Source organism: Grus americana, chromosome 17 (assembly GCF_028858705.1).
Source record: "Grus americana isolate bGruAme1 chromosome 17, bGruAme1.mat, whole genome shotgun sequence".
Classification (NCBI taxonomy): Eukaryota; Metazoa; Chordata; class Aves; order Gruiformes; family Gruidae; genus Grus; species Grus americana.
This window is the reverse complement of record NC_072868.1, coordinates 571,900-588,614: the sequence shown is the minus strand read 5'-3', so window position 1 is coordinate 588,614 and position 16,715 is coordinate 571,900. Positions and strand designations below refer to the sequence as shown.

At 55.1% G+C, this 16,715-nt stretch overlaps 2 protein-coding genes across 10 annotated transcripts in view; both read left to right on the top strand.

Annotated features, from left to right (window-relative positions):
• The window catches only part of NDRG3 (NDRG family member 3), a 62,205-nt gene extending 53,829 nt beyond the window's left edge, over nt 1-8,376 (top strand). For 2 of the 4 annotated variants that reach the window (XM_054845685.1, XM_054845683.1), the window contains 7 exons: nt 332-397; nt 2,024-2,075; nt 3,478-3,525; nt 4,190-4,225; nt 4,318-4,369; nt 6,279-6,317; nt 6,831-8,376. In XM_054845685.1, the coding sequence (XP_054701660.1) occupies nt 332-397; nt 2,024-2,075; nt 3,478-3,525; nt 4,190-4,225; nt 4,318-4,369; nt 6,279-6,317; nt 6,831-7,009 (472 nt within the window). In that variant the 3' untranslated portion in view covers nt 7,010-8,376. The remainder of the gene's footprint in view (nt 1-331; nt 398-2,023; nt 2,076-3,477; nt 3,526-4,189; nt 4,226-4,317; nt 4,370-6,278; nt 6,318-6,830) is intronic. The other 2 variants (XM_054845687.1, XM_054845686.1) reach the window with 1 other exon arrangement.
• Nucleotides 8,377-12,106: 3,730 nt separating this feature from the next.
• SLA2 (Src like adaptor 2) lies at nt 12,107-15,855 on the top strand. 6 transcript variants are annotated; one of them, XM_054845690.1, is made up of 8 exons: nt 12,107-12,349; nt 12,800-12,930; nt 13,044-13,137; nt 13,285-13,371; nt 13,661-13,764; nt 14,460-14,612; nt 14,789-14,915; nt 15,017-15,855. In XM_054845690.1, the coding sequence occupies exons 2-8, from the start codon at nt 12,843-12,845 to the stop codon at nt 15,165-15,167; spliced, it is 804 nt and encodes a 267-aa protein (XP_054701665.1). In that variant the 5' UTR covers nt 12,107-12,349; nt 12,800-12,842; the 3' UTR covers nt 15,168-15,855. The 6 variants fall into 6 exon arrangements, with proteins under 6 accessions (XP_054701665.1, XP_054701667.1, XP_054701666.1 ...); XM_054845691.1 differs by having other exon boundaries at nt 12,142-12,349; nt 14,463-14,612; XM_054845692.1 differs by lacking the exon at nt 13,285-13,371 and having other exon boundaries at nt 12,136-12,349.
• The last annotated feature ends 860 nt before the right edge of the window (nt 15,856-16,715 follow it).

Below are 16,715 nucleotides of genomic sequence, written 5' to 3'. Positions count from 1 at the left end.
TAGATTTGGTGCCGTATGTATTACTCCATTGGATATTATGCCATAGGAACCTTTGTCCTAAGCCTGGTCTTCAGCCATTATCCTGAGCCAAGCTCAGCCTCGTGCCTGGATGACCCTTTCACATCAGTAGGTCATCTCTCAGCTTGCCATGAGGCCGTGGATCCTGTTGTCTGCAATTACTGCTGGGGCTCCTGCTCATGGCATGACACAGGGAGTGACAACCTGTCACCTGGGTGCTGGAGCCAGCACTCCTGGTTGAATTTTGTGTGCTCCCTCGATAACCAGTTCCCTCTGCTGATTTGATGGAGAATTCTTCTGGTTTGTCTTTCAGTCGTAGAGACCTGGAAATTGAGAGACCAGTTCTTGGCATCAATGAAAATACTGCAAAAACACTCAAGTAAGTTGCTCTGAATCAGCCTGTATCAGTTACTTTCCGTGCAGTCCCTTCAGCAGAAAAGCTGTTGCTGCTTCTCAGCAAGAAGCCCACAAGCCCAAGTGCTGGGAAGACTGTTCAGACTGTCCCAGGCTTTGGTGCAGTCCTGTCAGCTAGAGCGGAGCAGAGAGGCGTCAGGAAGCCCTTTCATTAAGAACACACTGAGTCTCTCCAGAAGGCAGGGTCGGAAGAATAAGTGTGTCCACCCAGCAGTCTCTGTACTTGCCGAGCTGTTAGTTTGGTTGTTTTGCATGAAAAATCAGGGAGGCAGGTTTTTTGTTTGTTGCCACTGTCTGTCTCCCCCCACCTTGCCAAAAGCCGTTACCGACACAATTCTCCCAGAGATGGCAGTGGGTTCTGAACGCAGAGAATGCAGTGGTGTTTTCCCACCTTGGCAGTGACTCTTTCATCTGGGAGGGCATAGTCTGTGCAGGGTACAGCTGAGAAGGGACAGACAATGAGAACTCATGATAATCAGCACAGGGGAAGTAGAAGTAAATTTTCATACTCCAAGCCAGAAAGCAAAAGGGGCAAAATGTGTGGAGCACATGATAACTGCCAGTTGCAGTGCTGAGGCAGGATGCCTTTGCTCTGCTCTTCACTTTTTGCTCCTTGGAAATTGTACAGACTTCTGCTCCTGTCAGTCCCAGAAATGTTTTAGGCATCCACAGCCAAACCCTCTAGATCTTGGCTAACCTAAAAGAGGTGGATTTCCCTGCTTAGTCTCCAGGCAAAGCCAATTGTGCTGCGCTCTGTCATGCAGGCAGCTGTAAGTCACAGAGCACTGTCTGTCCATTCAGGTGATTCACAGGGATCTGCAGACCCTTAAAATATTTCTTGTGGAAGTGTGAATCTCTGTGCCAGTAGACTTGCATATAGATCCTCTGTCTCCTTAGAGGTGGGGCTCCACTGGCTCTGAGGTCTATAACTCACAGCCTCTCCAGTCTGATTTTTGTCGTCTAGTCAACACACAAAAGTGGGGCCTCTAGCCACCCCTTTCCTACCTTGATCTGTAAATGACTGGTGTAAATTCACAGCCACTTGGTCAGTGACCTCCTGTATATGTTTTACACATTGAATGTTAATTGTTCTTCTAGAATTACAATATAAAAATGGATATGAAGGCGCAGGTTTACCAACAGAGGCTTTGATATCATGACATTTTTCAATATATTCCCCATCATCTTTTGCGTTTCTTTCTAAAATCCAAACCAAAATACAGTGCTGAGCAATAGCCAGCCTCAGAAGCATTAAACTCTGGTGGATGTGGTTATTCTTAAATTCCTAACAGACATTCATTTCAGAGAGCACGCTCCCCTTTTGCAGCCTGAGATGGGGTTTCTCCCAGCCCTAGGTATATCTTTTAACATGTGTGCAACAGTAGTGGTAGTTGGTGTGCATGGAGGGGACAATATGGGTGTGTGTGCAAGGCCAGGAAGATGTTTTGGTGCAACAAAATGCTGTGATGTGGTGGCAGGTAGGGATTTTGCTGAGCCTTGTAAACCTTTCATGAGGCCACAGAGCTCAACCTTCTCAGAAATCCCTTAGATGCACTGTGAGTAATATCTCTCTGTTTTGGGTTTTGACCAGGTGCCCTGCCTTGCTAGTGGTTGGTGACAACTCACCTGCTGTGGAAGCAGTGGTACGTACACGTGAACTCTTTCCTCTCATGACCTTAGCCCCACAAATTGCTTGGCAAACACACCTCACCCAGCAGTGCTTTCTCCTTGCCCAGAGCTAGTCACAGAAAGTGGCTTTGTCCCAAGCTCTTTTCTTGTTCCCCAGCTATTGAGACCTGTCTAGTGGGAGAGCTGAGGCTTGGGAGGCTTTGTGGCCTTGCAGGGCAGCTCTAAGGTGAGGATGGCAGGATCTGAGTAAGAGAAAGCATCTTGCTCAACAACTGATGCAGAGGAGCCATTTCAGGAACTTTTCTTTCCCTGAGCTCTGCCAGGCTGCTGAGTCAGTTCAAGTCATGAATTATGGTTCTCTTGCTGTTGAACTGAGGCTACCTGGGTTTCAAAAATAAGCACTGTGACTCCAGTTCCTGTGGTGGGGAGTCACATAGAGCTCTGCAAAAGCACTGTATCATAGGGAAGGCAACACTTAGAAGCACCTCTTTCCTGTTGTTCTCTGCAGACATCTATAACCCACTTCCCTCCCAGCACAGCTTTAAATGGGGCATGGCACAGTGCAGTGTAGTTGTGGTGGATGTTGCTCCTCCCTGTCAGCTGGTGATTGTGGGAAGACCAGGCGTTTGTGAACTAAAGAACTTGTCTTAAGAAACTGTGGAAGAGTGAAGGAGTCTCCTAAAGCAGTAGCTTGGACCTAGGAGCTGTGCAGGGAGAACTGCTGCAGGGCTTTTTCTGGTCATGGCCTGTTACCTTTTCATCAGTCTGTTTGGTCTGGAAGTCCAAGACATTCTCCAAGCTTTGACTTGGCTAGGATAATATTCCTGAGGAGTCTCAATGCTTCCCAGCCACAGCTGGGGGACGGGATAGGGTCTTCTGGGTCTTGGCTTGCCTATCTGGTTGCCCAGGTTCCCAGCTCATAATAATCTCCCCTGCTGGGGTGGCCTTTCCTACAGGGCTCTGCCTATTCGCTGCCACCTTACAGAGAAGAGGTGGCTGTGGTCTCCTTGTCTGGCCAGGGGATTGAGTGATCTCCTTCCTGTCTGCACTGCACAGAAGGCTCCTTCCCTCCCAGGCTTGCTGTCAGAGCCCAGAAGGAGCCCCAGGGTTTCATGGTGCATCCCCAAAACCAGGGGAAGATTTCCCTTGAAGGCATGGCCCCGTCTCTCAGAACAGTGACATTCTGCCACCACATGGTCCCCTCTGATGGGAACACCTGCCTTTCCTCTCTGCATCTTTCATTCATTGTTCTCTTCCTACCTGCTCTCTGCTTTCCTGCTCAGTCCTTCTTGGCCCTGGAGAAGCTCCCATTGCTGAACACAGCTGCTGCCTCTGGTGCAGCTGCCCCACATTTTACAGCTGACTCTTCAAGTTTTCTGTATGATATCATGTCCCTCTTTCCTCCTTTTATTTTAGGTTGAATGCAATTCACGTCTTGACCCAACCAAAACTACCCTTCTGAAGGTGAGTACCACTCCAGAATCATTCCAGCCTGCACAAAGACATTATTTTTGCTGAGGCCAGCTCCAGTTAGGTTTTTGCCTTCCATACATTTAGCTTTAAGAACTTTGTGGACAGTCATTCAGGGCTTTGCTGTCTCCTGTGTGGAGCCAGACTGGGGAGTTTGTCAGGGGGTCCCTGAATCCCTGCTTTATGGCCACATCTCTGTTATCTTCAACTGGCAGGGAAGACTTGCTGAGAGTTACCAGAGGTGCCATGCCTCCACCCGGCTCTCTGCCAGCAACAACATCACTTTTTCTAGCTTTATACCAGTCCTTCCCATCCTCACCTACGTCTCCGCAGTGTGCCAGGGAGCTGCTGTGTAGAAGTGTTCAGTGACAGGTTTGGGAAGAGTGACGGGGGGAGCCAGGATGGTGGAGAGTCACTCCTGGCTTCTAGAGTATGGCCTGAGCTTACTTGGTCATGCGGCCTCCAAGGTGCTGGGTTCCTTCAGCAACAGACTCCCAGAAGACGTGTCACCAGGCCTTGCTTCGGCTTTAGAGACAAGACGGTAGAAGCGTGCCTCCTGTAGCAGCGCAGCCCCGGTGGGGTGGGCAGTGCTGGCACGGTTCTGGGGCTGTCCCGGGTGCGAAGGATGTTTCAACCTCCCTCTTGTTTCCTGTTGCAGATGGCCGACTGCGGGGGCCTGCCACAGGTGGTTCAGGTGAGAAACGCCTCTTGACTGCCTCACAGCATTTGAGTTGTACAGAGCCCCTTGCTCTGCTTGCACTAAAGCTGCACGTTCTGTTTCCACAGCCTGGCAAGCTCACTGAAGCCTTCAAGTACTTTGTCCAGGGAATGGGCTACAGTAAGTGGCAAACAAAATTTTCTGGTTTGGAGCGGGATTGTTGTGAAGGGAATTCAGCCTTTCTGGTCCATCTGAGCCCATTGGCATCTGTGTCCCCACCCGTGAGTTAGTGTGGTTGCCAGGAGATCCATCCACGCTGGAAAATCAACTAGTGTGCTGACAAGCCTTAGCAAACTGATGTTGTTCCCTGACCTGTGTTTAATCTGCACTGCAGTTAGAGTGGTGACCCCTCTTTGGTTGCTGGTGTTGGTAAAACCTTGTAAGTCTGTCTTTGTGCCAGTCCAGAAAAGCATGCTCCCAAGAACGGTAAATCCTCTGAAATCTTCTGCGCATACCTTCTCTGGAGAGGAAGGAGTTAGCAGTACAGCCTTGCAGTTGTGATGGGTACATGAGAGCTCTTTCCTTTCTCCTCAGACATGCCTGCTTCTTTCAGGCTCTCACCAGGGGTAAGCGATATCTCAGAGTGAAACCCTCTAATGGCAGAACAGGGAGCTGGGTGACTTCTGAGGCACCCGGGGTGCCCAGAGGGAGCTGTGCTTTGATCCAGTGCATGCCCTGCCCTGTGGCTTCCTCCTCGTGCTTGGAGGCAGAAGACATTGTGTCTGGAGTGTCAGCAGAAGACATTGTGTCCTGAGTGTCAGGCTGGCAGCTGTTCAGCTCCCCGGCCTTCCGTACTCCAGAGACGGGGCTTCAGGAGAAGGGCTTCTCGCTGCACTAAAGCAACTCTTCTCCATTGCAGGCACCTTGGCACAGCTCTGTCTTGACTGCCAGGGGCCAGGGCTAGGAGTTCCCTTCTGTGGATGATGAACCTTCAAAAGCTGGAGTTACAGGAGGGAGCGGTTCACATGACTGGTTAACCACCAGCATGGCCACCATGTCAGCTGTGACAGTCCCAGTGGTCTCCACATGGCCGGAAGTTCTTTGCCAACTCATGGGCATCAGGGCTCAGAAGAAGCTGTCCCTTTCCTTAGAGCTATGTGTAGCTGACATGAACATAGTGGGACAATTGTGTTCTCTAAGGCTGGCCAGAAGAGCCTGGTCCTGCGAAGGAGGGTGCCATGTGAGAAGGCTCCCTCAGCCTCACAGTCTGAGAGCATTTCAGCATTCACATCTCTTGTGTTCCCAGTGTTAGTAAAGTCAGGAAGTGCTGTCATCAGAGCAAGGACTTCAGCAGCACTTTGGGGGTCAAATCTCTTGCAAACAGGATGTGCAGCACTGGGGAAGGACAGGGGGTAATTTTCTACTTCCAGAATTAGTAGCTAGTCCCAGAATGGTCTTCCCAAGTTTGGTGGGCAAGACTGTGTTGGCACTGCTGAGCTTGGCCAGCAAGGCCTCCTCTCTCGGGGAGAACAAGAGAGAAGCAAATGAGCAGCTTGCCATCTCTAGAAATGCACGAGCCAGTTCCTCAACAGCTATTCTTGTTCCTTCTGCACATTGGCCAAAAGAGTTGGACCTGCCTGTGCTGATACTGCAGGTGGAAGGTAATACCTTGCAGGAGGCTTGTAGCAGAAATCTGATGCTGTCAGCTCAAGGAGAGACACAAATTTCTGTTTCATATCTGGAGTTACAGTATACCCCCGTTTCCCCACCACAGGAAGATGACATCTCTGTTGAGTGGCTGTGGTTGTGTAGGGTGGGGGGGTAGTGTCACCAGGTACAGTGCAATTTCCAGCTAAAGGCATTGAAGAGATCTGGCCCTGATGGATTTTTGAGTCAGCTTGGCATCTCCCTAAGATGCTCATTAGCAGCTGTTTGCAGAAATACTGGGAGCTTTGAGCGCAGTGTGTGAGCTGGGAGTGGAAGGCAAGGTAGCTGGGGATCCCAGGAGCAGCATAGCTGCTGGTCACACACCGCAACTAATTGGCTCTTTCCTGTATTCATCCCTTTCCTTGTCTCATGTTGTTTCCAGTCCCTTATGTGCAGCTCAGCCACCTAAGCACTGAGTCAGGTACCTTCAACTGCGCATCTGCCTCGGCCCAAGTCTGTGTACTGAGTTGAATGATTCTTCGGGTGCATTGCTCTGTCTCGGCATGTCCTGCTGGCCTGCTGCGAGCTGGGCTGATCCATTGTATGACGTGTATGCTATGGTTTTTCACCTTTCATTTGTATTTTGTTGATTGTTGCATGACTTCAGCTCTGTGGTTTTCTAGAGTGATGAGACTAACTTTCAAAAGGTCACCTGTACAACAGCTGCCTTGGTTTGCACAGACGCTCACCATGACTGCACTTGCAAATGGTCAGTTACGCTTCTGGCATTTGCTCACCTTGGACCTTTTGAAATTGGGCCTTAAACATCTTGCTTTAGACGTGCAAAGACTTAATTTTGGCAGTGAAGAGTGAGTTTTCTTCCTGAGGGTATAGCTCTTTTTGTGCTTACCCAGTGACACACATCTGAGCGACTGTGATACTTGTTCTAGGAACTTCCTCCTTTTCTAAGTCCCATGCTTGTTCTTTCTTGCAGTGCCAGCAGCTAGTATGACCAGGCTGATGCGCTCCCGTACTCACTCCTCCTCTAGCGTGGGCTCTGGGGAGAGTGTCCGCAGCCGGTCTCATACCAGCAACCATGGTGAAGGAAGCGCTGGAACCCCAGAAGGAATTGACCTCCAGGATGCACCTCAAACCATGGAAGTATCCTGTTAGGCAGGAGCCCCTCTTCTGGATTCAGACAACTCCACTCGCCCCCACTGAACCCTCTCAAAATCTAGCATTTCATGCAACATGGCATTAACTGTTCTCTCTAACTTGTGCATGCCCATCTGAGCTGCCACCTCCTTGGTAGTCTGTACTTGGCATTACTTTGGTCCTTTCTGTATGCCCTTGGCATCAGAGCCTCTTTGAAACTCGTTAACATTTCGCAGTCTTAGTAAGTCACGTTACTGTACATTTCCTGTCTGTGCTGTATATCAATCCAGATGACAGCCGTTGTCGCCCCTGTTCATTTAAGTATAATTTCTGTGGCTTTGTGAGGTTTAGAATTGCTTTCTAGTTGTGCTTCTGCTAAAGGACCCTTGTGGTGCAGTTGGTACGGCATCTGTGGGACATGGGAAAGCAAGACCACGATGGTGTGAAACTCCAGGCACTGGAGCAGGCGATGCTCTTGGCAGAGCTGTGCCTGGATTGCAGGACCCACCAGAAGGTCTTTGTGTTCCCAGGACTCTCGGTATGCCAGGCAGCCGTGGGGAAAACAAACGGTCAGAAATACTGTCTTGGTCTCATCTGTGTATGTGTGTTAAGAAGGAGCAGAGTGATTTCTTACCTGAGCCTCCTGAAAGGGCAAAGCAATTAACAAGTAAACTTAAACTAACCGAGGTGCACTATTAATCGAGTACAAGGGATTAAACTACAGCAGCCCTGGCTTCCAGACCGCCTCTGCTGACCCTCTGCCTCTCCTGCAGAAGGGCCAGATGCAGTTAACACCTAGTCACTCTTCTGCTCTGGCGCAGGCAAATCGTTAACATGGAGTAGGTTGTGAAACAGGCAGCAGTGCCCGGTGCCAGCTGGAACTCCAGCAATCTGCACTGCCAGCTCTGCTTCCCGCTGCTGCCAGCCCTGGGCAGGGTGTCTGCACTGGGCATTAGCTGAGGCTCAGGAAATACCGGTGAATGTAAATGACTGCCAGCAGGTGGATTTCGCATGAGTCAGGTCAGAAGTGTGAGCAGTGAGTGCCTCTGTGCAGGTACTATTTACTGTCTTCGTGGAATTCACAATTCTGCTGCCTTTTTACATCTGGCCGGTCACAGAGGGCAGGAGGCAAATGCCTGCTGCATGCCAGGTTCTGGCTGTTCACAGGAGAAAAGGGATGAGTGGTCAGGCTACTACAGGTCTTGATAGGTGAGCAAAACACCCTTTCTTAACTGCTGAGCAGTCCTGACTCGCTGGGAGCTAGCTCCTCCGAGAGTCACGCTCATGTTCTGCTCCATTTCAGGTAGGGAATGGGACTGGGAGGCTCTGCCTGAGGGGAACTTTGTACCAGGTATTAAATAAAGCGATAACTGAGTTTCATTGTTCCCCTGTGTGCTCGTGGTGTTTCTCTTGGCATGACCTGACACCTGTGCCGGTTTTGTCAGTTTTGGTGTCTCCTACCATGAGAGGCAAACTCTTCCCATGGAAGGGGTAGCATCGGCCACATCTTCGTCGGGTGCCCTGAAGAGGCTATCTGAAGGCGCTGGAGAGCTGGCTTCTGTGAAAACGCAGAAAGAAACTTCCAGCTTTGATGGAGCAGAGACTAAATGACGGGTTCGCTGCAAAAAAGGCACATTGCCAAGAATTGCCTCCAAACAAAGGCGAGGAGCTGCCTTCCCTGGTGAACAGTGCTCTGCGCCGGCGTGCTTTATGGGCACAGCACAAAGTTAACCTGTAAACCCTGCGACGAGGTGATTGTCGTGACACGAAGCAGCAGAGGGCAGGTTGGAAGGCAGTGTGAGGTCTGTTCGCACGTCTGCCCGCTGTGCCGTGGCCAGGTGCAGGTGGAGCAATGCGCAGCAGCCGGTCGTTTAACACAACCGTTTCTTCATCTTCTGCTTTTCAGATCCAGCTCTTGCTCTCAAGTTTCAGATGTCTGTCGCCATTCTTTCACAGAAAGCTAGCTGGGACCGAAGAGGGGTTAAACTGTTGGTCACAGATCAGCCCCAGTCTGGCTGTTGGTGCCCGCGGGGGGAATCCTGCAGCCTGTGCTGGGGGAAGGTCTGTGCAGGAGAGGTTATTGCAGGAAGTGAGGCACAGTGTTCTCGTGAATCACTGACTGAAATGTGAGAAATGGGAAAAATTGACCAGTTGTATTAATGAGCGAGCAGTGAAGTGACAAAGTAATTAAATCCACAAAAATAGAAGTTTGAGTCTATAGAAGACAGGAGACTGTCAAAGAATCCACTTGAAGTTCGTTGCTGCTAAATGCAAGTGCTGGATGCAAAGCAACATACGCAAGAGAAGAGTTGATGTACGTGCAGCACTGTCATTTTATTGCCAGAAACAGTTCTTCCTTGAGTTCCCTTTATGAAAATACAGCAACAGACCAAAAGAAAGGCAAACGCAATATTAAAATGACAATGAAATGAGTTAGAGGAAATAACACCACAGCAGGGGCTGGTGCGAGCTCGCTGAGTGCTGTTCGTGATGGTGGGAGCAGGAGAGCTCAGAGCTACAGGCTGCCCATGGACAAGGAACCCAAGAGAGAAAATAGATTAGATTTTTTTACCAATTTGGAAGGGGGATGATTAAGAAGAGAGTTTTGTTGCCGTGGTGGTTCATAGGCAGAAACAAGGCAAGATTGGTAGTGAGGGTTGTTGTATTTTATTGCCCCAAGGGTAACTGGAAAAAGTAAACTTGTTTTCAAATAAGCAAGTGCTTTTCATGCTAAAAATATGAAAAATCAAAGCTAAATACAAGTTGAGAAATTAGTTTAATAAAGGACAAAATGTTTCTTTGGGTGGCAAGAGTAATGCCAGCCACATCTAGGAGCAGAGCTGGAGCTCGGGGTGGGCTTCCCTGGGTGGGAATCCCAAAGCACAGCGGCGCTGGTCTGGGAACTGCAGGGGTGCAAGCTGGACCCCCACCATCTGGGGGGGCACAGCTGGGCATTTCCACACCTCGAGGGCAGCACAGAGATTGGTGTAAGATACCCTGTAAAATACTGGAGTGGTTCCCAGACCTCTTTCTTCTGGCTGGGTTTGGCGTGCCCAGGGAGGGGGCTCAGCTGGGGGTGGGCAGGCAGATGGATCCAGCACGTTCCGACTCTCCCACACCCTTAGGACTGAATTCCTGATGGCTCAAAACCTTGGGACAAGCTCGTTCAGAGGCACTCCCAGCCCAAGCTCCCCAGTTGTATCGGTAGAAGTGTGCTTCCTTTTCTGGACCAGCACAGGGTGAGCCTTGCTGAGCCCAGCTCTGCTGAAGGGTTTTTGGGGGGGGTCACTGGCAGAAAAACCACGTCTCACAGCCATGGGCTGAGGTTTCTGCCAGCCAGCTGCTCAGCTGCAGTGCTGCTGGTGCTGGAAGGTGCTGCGCATTGCCCAGAACACCGTTGTCCCAGCTGTGCCACGGGCAGCCCCAGCTGGAGCACGCTGTGCGCCCACAACTGGCCGTGTCCCTTGGTGAAAGGGGATGGAGTCAAACTCTTCTTGGCAGTGCCAGATGATGCTGCAAGGAGTCCCAGCTGAAAATTTTGGTTTGGGAGGCTCAGAACCAATACTGGTGGGGTTTTTTTCCCTTGATTTAAGCCAGGAGGGCAGTGCAGCTGTGAGATGAGCAACAGGGAGGGATGGCTGTCCTCAGCGGTGTTCAAGGTGGAGCCACAGCCAAGCTGGAGCCACTGGTGTCAGGCACACATTGAGGAGGAACCAGGATGGGGGACTCTCAGGGACTCTATCCCCCTCAAAACATCCATTATTTGACCTTGAATCCTGAACTAACCTGCAGGGACAGTTGCTGTGGTTTGCATTTTGGGGCGGGGAGCAGATGGCAGCAGCTCCTGCAGCGAGAGAAACCCCTGGTAACACCTTTGACAGCCCCACGTGCCACATTCCCACCGTGCATTAAGCTAAAGCCCTTTTGCCCAGCCCCAGGTTGGGGTGTGGGGTGACCTGGGGCCCCCATTTATGCACCAGCACTAACGCAAGAAGAGCTGGGCAGCAGGAGCCGCATTTGGGAGGGGTCACAGCACACCAAGGGGTGTCCCCAGGGATGCCAGTGGGGCTTCATCACCACCTCCAGGAGCAAATGAATCTTCTCCCAGACACACTCAACCCCTTGCAAGCCAGCAGTGTCCAAGCTCTGCACAGGCTCCGGGGGGGGGGGGTGGGGTGGCCCTGCACCCCAACAGCTGCATGAGGCCCCTGCGGGTGCCTGCTTTCGTAAAAGCTCTTGTCTCTGTGCATTTCACACCGTCACGGTGGTTTACGATTGACCAGAAACTTTGCAGGCTACAGCATAAATAGAGCAGGATGTTCAGCCGCAGCAGCGTGGCCAAGAGCCCGCCGAGCAGCCACCCCTGCGGTGGGGGCACTGCAGGAAGCTCGGGGGGGGGGGGGGGGGGGGGGGGGGGCGGGGGGGGACGACACACGGTGGCACACCGTGAGCACCGGCAAGACATGGCTGGTCCCAGGACGGCAGTGAAGAACCTGCCCAGAGCAAACCCCAAGGTTGGGGGCGGGGGGCATCGGGGGTCCTGACCGGGCCGGTGGGGGGGGGGGGGGGAACGACACGACAACACACGTGCTGTGAGCCAAACAGGTTGCTTTGAAAAGTGAAACATCCACACGCATTTGGGGAAGGGGCAGAGATGATGCTGGGGCTGCTCCCACACGTAACCCAGCCTGAGGTGAGCACAGCCAGGCTCAGCGGCGCTGGGCGCGGAGCAGTGCCATGTCACGCCAGCACACAGCTGGGCAGCACCTCACCCACTGTGCCAGAGCCAGCACTGCACACCGTCCCCAGGGCAGCACGGCCCAGGTACCCTCCCCTGGGGTTTGGCCCGGCTTGTCCGGCCTCAGCCCCCGAGTCCTGGGGTTGGTGCTGCTCCCGCTCTCATGTGCCACCATCCCTCCCCAACCCCTGTGTGATGCCATAGTGCCTGGACTGCCCTCAGGGGCTTTTCCTGGGCCTTGTGCCCCATACCGAGGTCCCGCCAGGCCATGGCTGAGCAATCTGTTGGCTGAGTGAAAAAGAGAAAACCCCGCTCGGGTGTGCGCATGTCACAGGAAGCAGCAGCAGCCTGCAGTGCACAGCCCTGGCTCCAGCACCCGAAAACAGCCCTAGAGCAGAGGGACAAGGGTGACCCAGGCAGGTCCTGCAAAGGGGGGGGTGGGGGTTGGGGGGGGGGGTGGCACCCTCCATGCAGAACACCCACCGTGCCAGAGGACCCCCCTGCACCCTGGGTGTCCCAGGGACCAACCACGCTGGAGCAGCACCCCACGGGGAAGAGCCCAGCTGGCAGCTGCCTGGCCCTGATGGCTCCTGTGCAATGGTGACAGCAGGGAGAGGCAGGTAAGTGGGGTTTTGCCCCTGCCAAGGGCAGCAGCAGGTGTGGGTGGGTGCAGCTTGGGGTGTTGGGACAGGGTGTCTCACACTCCAGGGGACACTGGGCTGGGATGGCAGCACCCAGACGGTGAGCATGGCCAGTTGCTGCCCACCCTGGGGATGCGGATGGGGAGGGCCCCCTACTCACCCCAGCTGTGGCCACAAGTCCCCAGACACCCTCCGAGCGGGGAGCAGGAGGTGGTTTCCTCGAAGGGCTCCCCAGGGAGCTGCCTGCTGGGCTCAGCCCCAGCCCAGAGCCCTGCCCCAGCCCTGCCTTTCTTGGGAGCCACCGCGCCCTGGACACATGAGGCTGCGTCCTGACACGGCTGTGCTGTGGAGCTTGTGGCATCGCACCGGGCTGTGCCCAGGGCCCACGGTACTGCTGCCACTGGGCCTGAGCCGCTCCTTCCCTCGCAGCCGCCAGTGGCTGCGGACCAGGGGCACGTGCTGACTCTGAGGGATGGGGAGTCTCCCCAGTCGGGAGAAGCCGATCAGCATCCTGCCAGCGATTGCCAACACCATGCAGCCCCCGCTGCCCACACAGCCAGGTAAGCACCTGGCAGCTGCCAGCTTGGCCAGCATCCTCCAGCGTGCATGGTCCTCCCGCCCCCAGCTGGAGTTGGTGCAGGGGGAGCTCTGAGCCCCCTCACCTTCCCCACAGCTCCCAGCAGCTTCCTGGCCCTCTGCGACTTCCCGTCTGGCGGAGGGGCACCTGCTGTCCTGAGGATGGGGGAGCAGCTCCGTGTCCTCTCCGAGTAAGTCCCTGCGCCAAGCAGGCACTCCCACCTAGCGTGGAGCCCACAGGGCTATGATGGTGGCACCCGTCCTGGGGGGAGGTCAGTCTCCTCCCTGCGCCCAGCAGCCTCAGCCCCTCAGGACGGGTTCATCCACCTTCCCCACAGGGACGGGGAGTGGTGGCTGGTGGCATCTGAGGTGTCTGGCAAGGAGTGCCATGTCCCCAGCAGCTGTGTGGCCAAGGTCAGGCACAGGTAAATGCTGGGAAGGATCTGTCCCAGGGTGGGCACAGCCCCACGGCAGAGAGCCTGGCCAACCCCAAGGCCAAATCCCGGCCACTACGCTGGGATGTCCTGCCCTGGTTCCATGGCCTATGGAACAGCGCTGGGGCTCAGGAAGGTGGCATGGCGTGCCAGGGTGCCCCCAGGACACGCACTGCTGCACCCCGAGCTGTCCCCTCCAGCCTGGAGGGGACAGGCCGTGGGGCACTGAGTGTCCCTGCGCAGCCAGGAGAGGCTCTGCCAGCACCCGCTCCCTGTGCAGGTGGCTGTACGAGGGCGTCAGTCGGCAGAAGGCGGAGGAGCTGCTACTCCAGCCGGGCAACCACAGCGGGTCCTTCCTGATACGGGAGAGCCAGACTAGGCGAGGTGAGAGCCCTCAGGCCCCGTGTCCTGTACCCCCGCCCAGCCATCCCCACCAGGGAGCTGAGGGCACAAGTGGGGCCTCAGTGGGGCCGATCCTCCATCACTTGCACCTGGCAGCCTGCCTGCACAGCGGTTTCCTGGCACTGCTGCTCCCTGCTTCGTGCTGAGCCTCTGCCATTGGGCCTCAAAAGGAAAAACCACCAGCACGCTTCCTGCAGCTTTTGATTAAGCAGAGAAGTGAAAGGCTCAGCCTCTGAAATGAAACGGGGCCCCCATCACGATGAGGTGCCAAGGGGAACCTGTGAGGAAATCCTGCCAGGTGCCCCAGGGCACATGGCTGATGCGCTGACACGGTGGTCCATGGCCCTGCAGCTACCTGGGCACCAAGGGGGCCGTGGCGCTGGCCCATCCCTGCACAGCACCCAGAAGTGGAGACTTGGGCACAGACCCACGATACTCAAAGCTGAGGGTGCATGGGATATGGCAGGCAGCTGCCTGAGGTCATCCCGTGTCCCGACATTCCCACACCCCTGGTTTGGAGGTGCTCAGGGCACAAGGGATGCTCAGGGCTGCACGGCCCCATGGGGAGAAGGGTGCTGCCAGCTCCCCCGGGGTGATAGAGGCCCTGATGTGGGAGAGCACAGGGCAGTGGGGGCGAGGGAGCTGACAGCAGCCTGGCCACGCGCCCCTCACACCAGCAGGCTGCTACTCGCTGTCGGTGCGCCGCAGTGAGCGTGCCTCCTGGGACTCGGTGACACACTACCGCATCCACCGCCTGGAGAACGGCTGGCTCTACATCTCGCCCCGGCTCACCTTTCCCAGCCTGCATGACCTGGTGGACCACTACTCTGGTAATGCCCTGCCAGCCCCCCCGCACCCCCAATCTGTGTGAGGGGGATGCCCTGCAGGGAGGGAGGGGGAAAAGGGAGCCCCTGGTACCCCACCAGCCCTGGTGCCCCTGGGGTTGGGGTGCAGGTGGTGGTGGTGGGGGCGGGCAGCCTGCTGATGCTGTGTGCTCCCTGCCCAGAGGTGGGAGAGGGGCTGTGCTGCCCCCTCAGAGAGCCCTGTGCCATGGAAGGGGTGAGGGTAGCCCCAGTCCCTGCCATGCCCGCTGTTGTGAAGACACCATCGCTCAACTGGGACAAGATTGACAGGTAGGGAGGGCAGGGGAAGGGGCTGGGGCTCCCCCTCCACCCCTGCCAGACACTTGGGGGCCTGGGGGCTGCCCACTGACTGCCCTGTCTGCCCCTGGCAGCTCCCTCCTGTTCTCTGAGGCCACATCCCCACCGGAGGAGGACTCTCCCATCAGCCTGGGCCTGCGGGAAGCCATCAGCTCCTACCTCCTCCTGACAGAGACAGACCCCTCCGAGCAGGACACCAAGGCGAAGGGGGCGAAGAGCAGCTGAGGGCAGGGCCCCACACAGCCAGAGCCCACAGTGGATACCCAGCCCTCCTTACAGCCTTTCCCTGGTTTCAGCCACGGTCGCTCCTTGACGCCAAGGGAGCCGGGCACCAGGGGGGTGGTGGTCTGGACACAGGACAGGTGGGGTTAGGCAGACACCGATGCTGCCCGATGGTCCATCCTCTCTAAAGCCAGGTGCTTTGGGATGCGATGTTTGAGCACCTTGAGCAGCACCCAGCACCCCCGGGAGAAGGCAGAGGCTGTGCACAGGAGCCCTGCCTGCCCCACGGGCTGCAACAGGGTCCTGCCACATCTGCGCTTCCACAGCACAGGGAAAGGGGATGCAAATGCCCAACAAGCCAAAGCCCAGCCCAGGTGGGGGAACAGCCTGAAACCATAAGGCCCCTCAAGTTCTTGCACAAACATTTTTTGGGTGAGGTGTCTGTGCGGGACTGGGCCTGTGAGCAGCAGCTGCTCGTGCTATCACCCACCCGTAACTCACCCCTCTGCTTGGTGGGAGCAGCAGGGCAGCAGCCAGGAAGAAACCAGTCTCTTACTGCACCCGAAGTAGCTGATTTTCAAGCCTTTTAACACATGGATTGTACTGGGTTTAAGGTGCATAAAAGAGGATCCTGCTGGACACGCAGCAATAACCATTTACAATATTTTAATTAAAAGGCATCTCGTTCACACTTGAGGGTTTGTGAATAAATTGTGAACTGCCAGCTGCACTGCAGGTTTCCACCCGCCACAGCCCAGGGGGTTTTGCTCCTGCTGTGCGTCGCCCCCAACCCTGCTGCCAGCTTCCCCCAGCCTGGGGTGAGTGGACGGCCATGGATCGGGTCTGGTCCTCAGCCAACTTGCTTAGGGCAAGTTAATGAGCCCTAGAGGTTTAAAAACATTTAACATCACAACAGCTGTTCTAGGAGCAAGGGGAAAAGAAACAGGTCCATGCCAGGGCTGGATGATCCAAAAAGGCAGAATGGCTCACGTCCAACTGCCATCTAAGCTACACCCCTGGGCTAGACGGGGCCTTAAAAGCAGCACACATGCTGCAGAACAGCAACACGCCTGAACCTTCGGTTTCACCTGCCCCTTACCAGCAAAGCGCGGCCTGGGGAAAGCGGCCGAAGCTTCCTCTGCTGCGAGAACCAGGGCAGGAGCAACAGTGCTGGTTGCTGACATCCCTCCCTCCCTTTCCTCTGCGCTCACAGGCTGCAGGAGCAGCAGGACCCCCCTTAGCTGCAGTTTCCTGCCTCTGACATGCTCGAATCTCCTCTTCATTTTAATGTCTGACAAACCTGCCCCTGCAAACCCACGGTCGCTTTCTCATTTCCTTCCACGCAGCAGCCGCAGCTTCACACGCCTGCTGAGCCATGGGCCCCAGGTGTCTTCTCAGCACAGGACGCAGGTCAGGGTTTGTCCCTCAGCCTTGATCTTGCCCCGCAGCCAGCCGAGCTTGCTCCGTCACCCTTGGGGCCCAGAGGCAAGCATGGAGGGGTTTGCTTCCTTTATTGTTGCCATTAACCCATGTTGTCTGAACAAAGGCTGG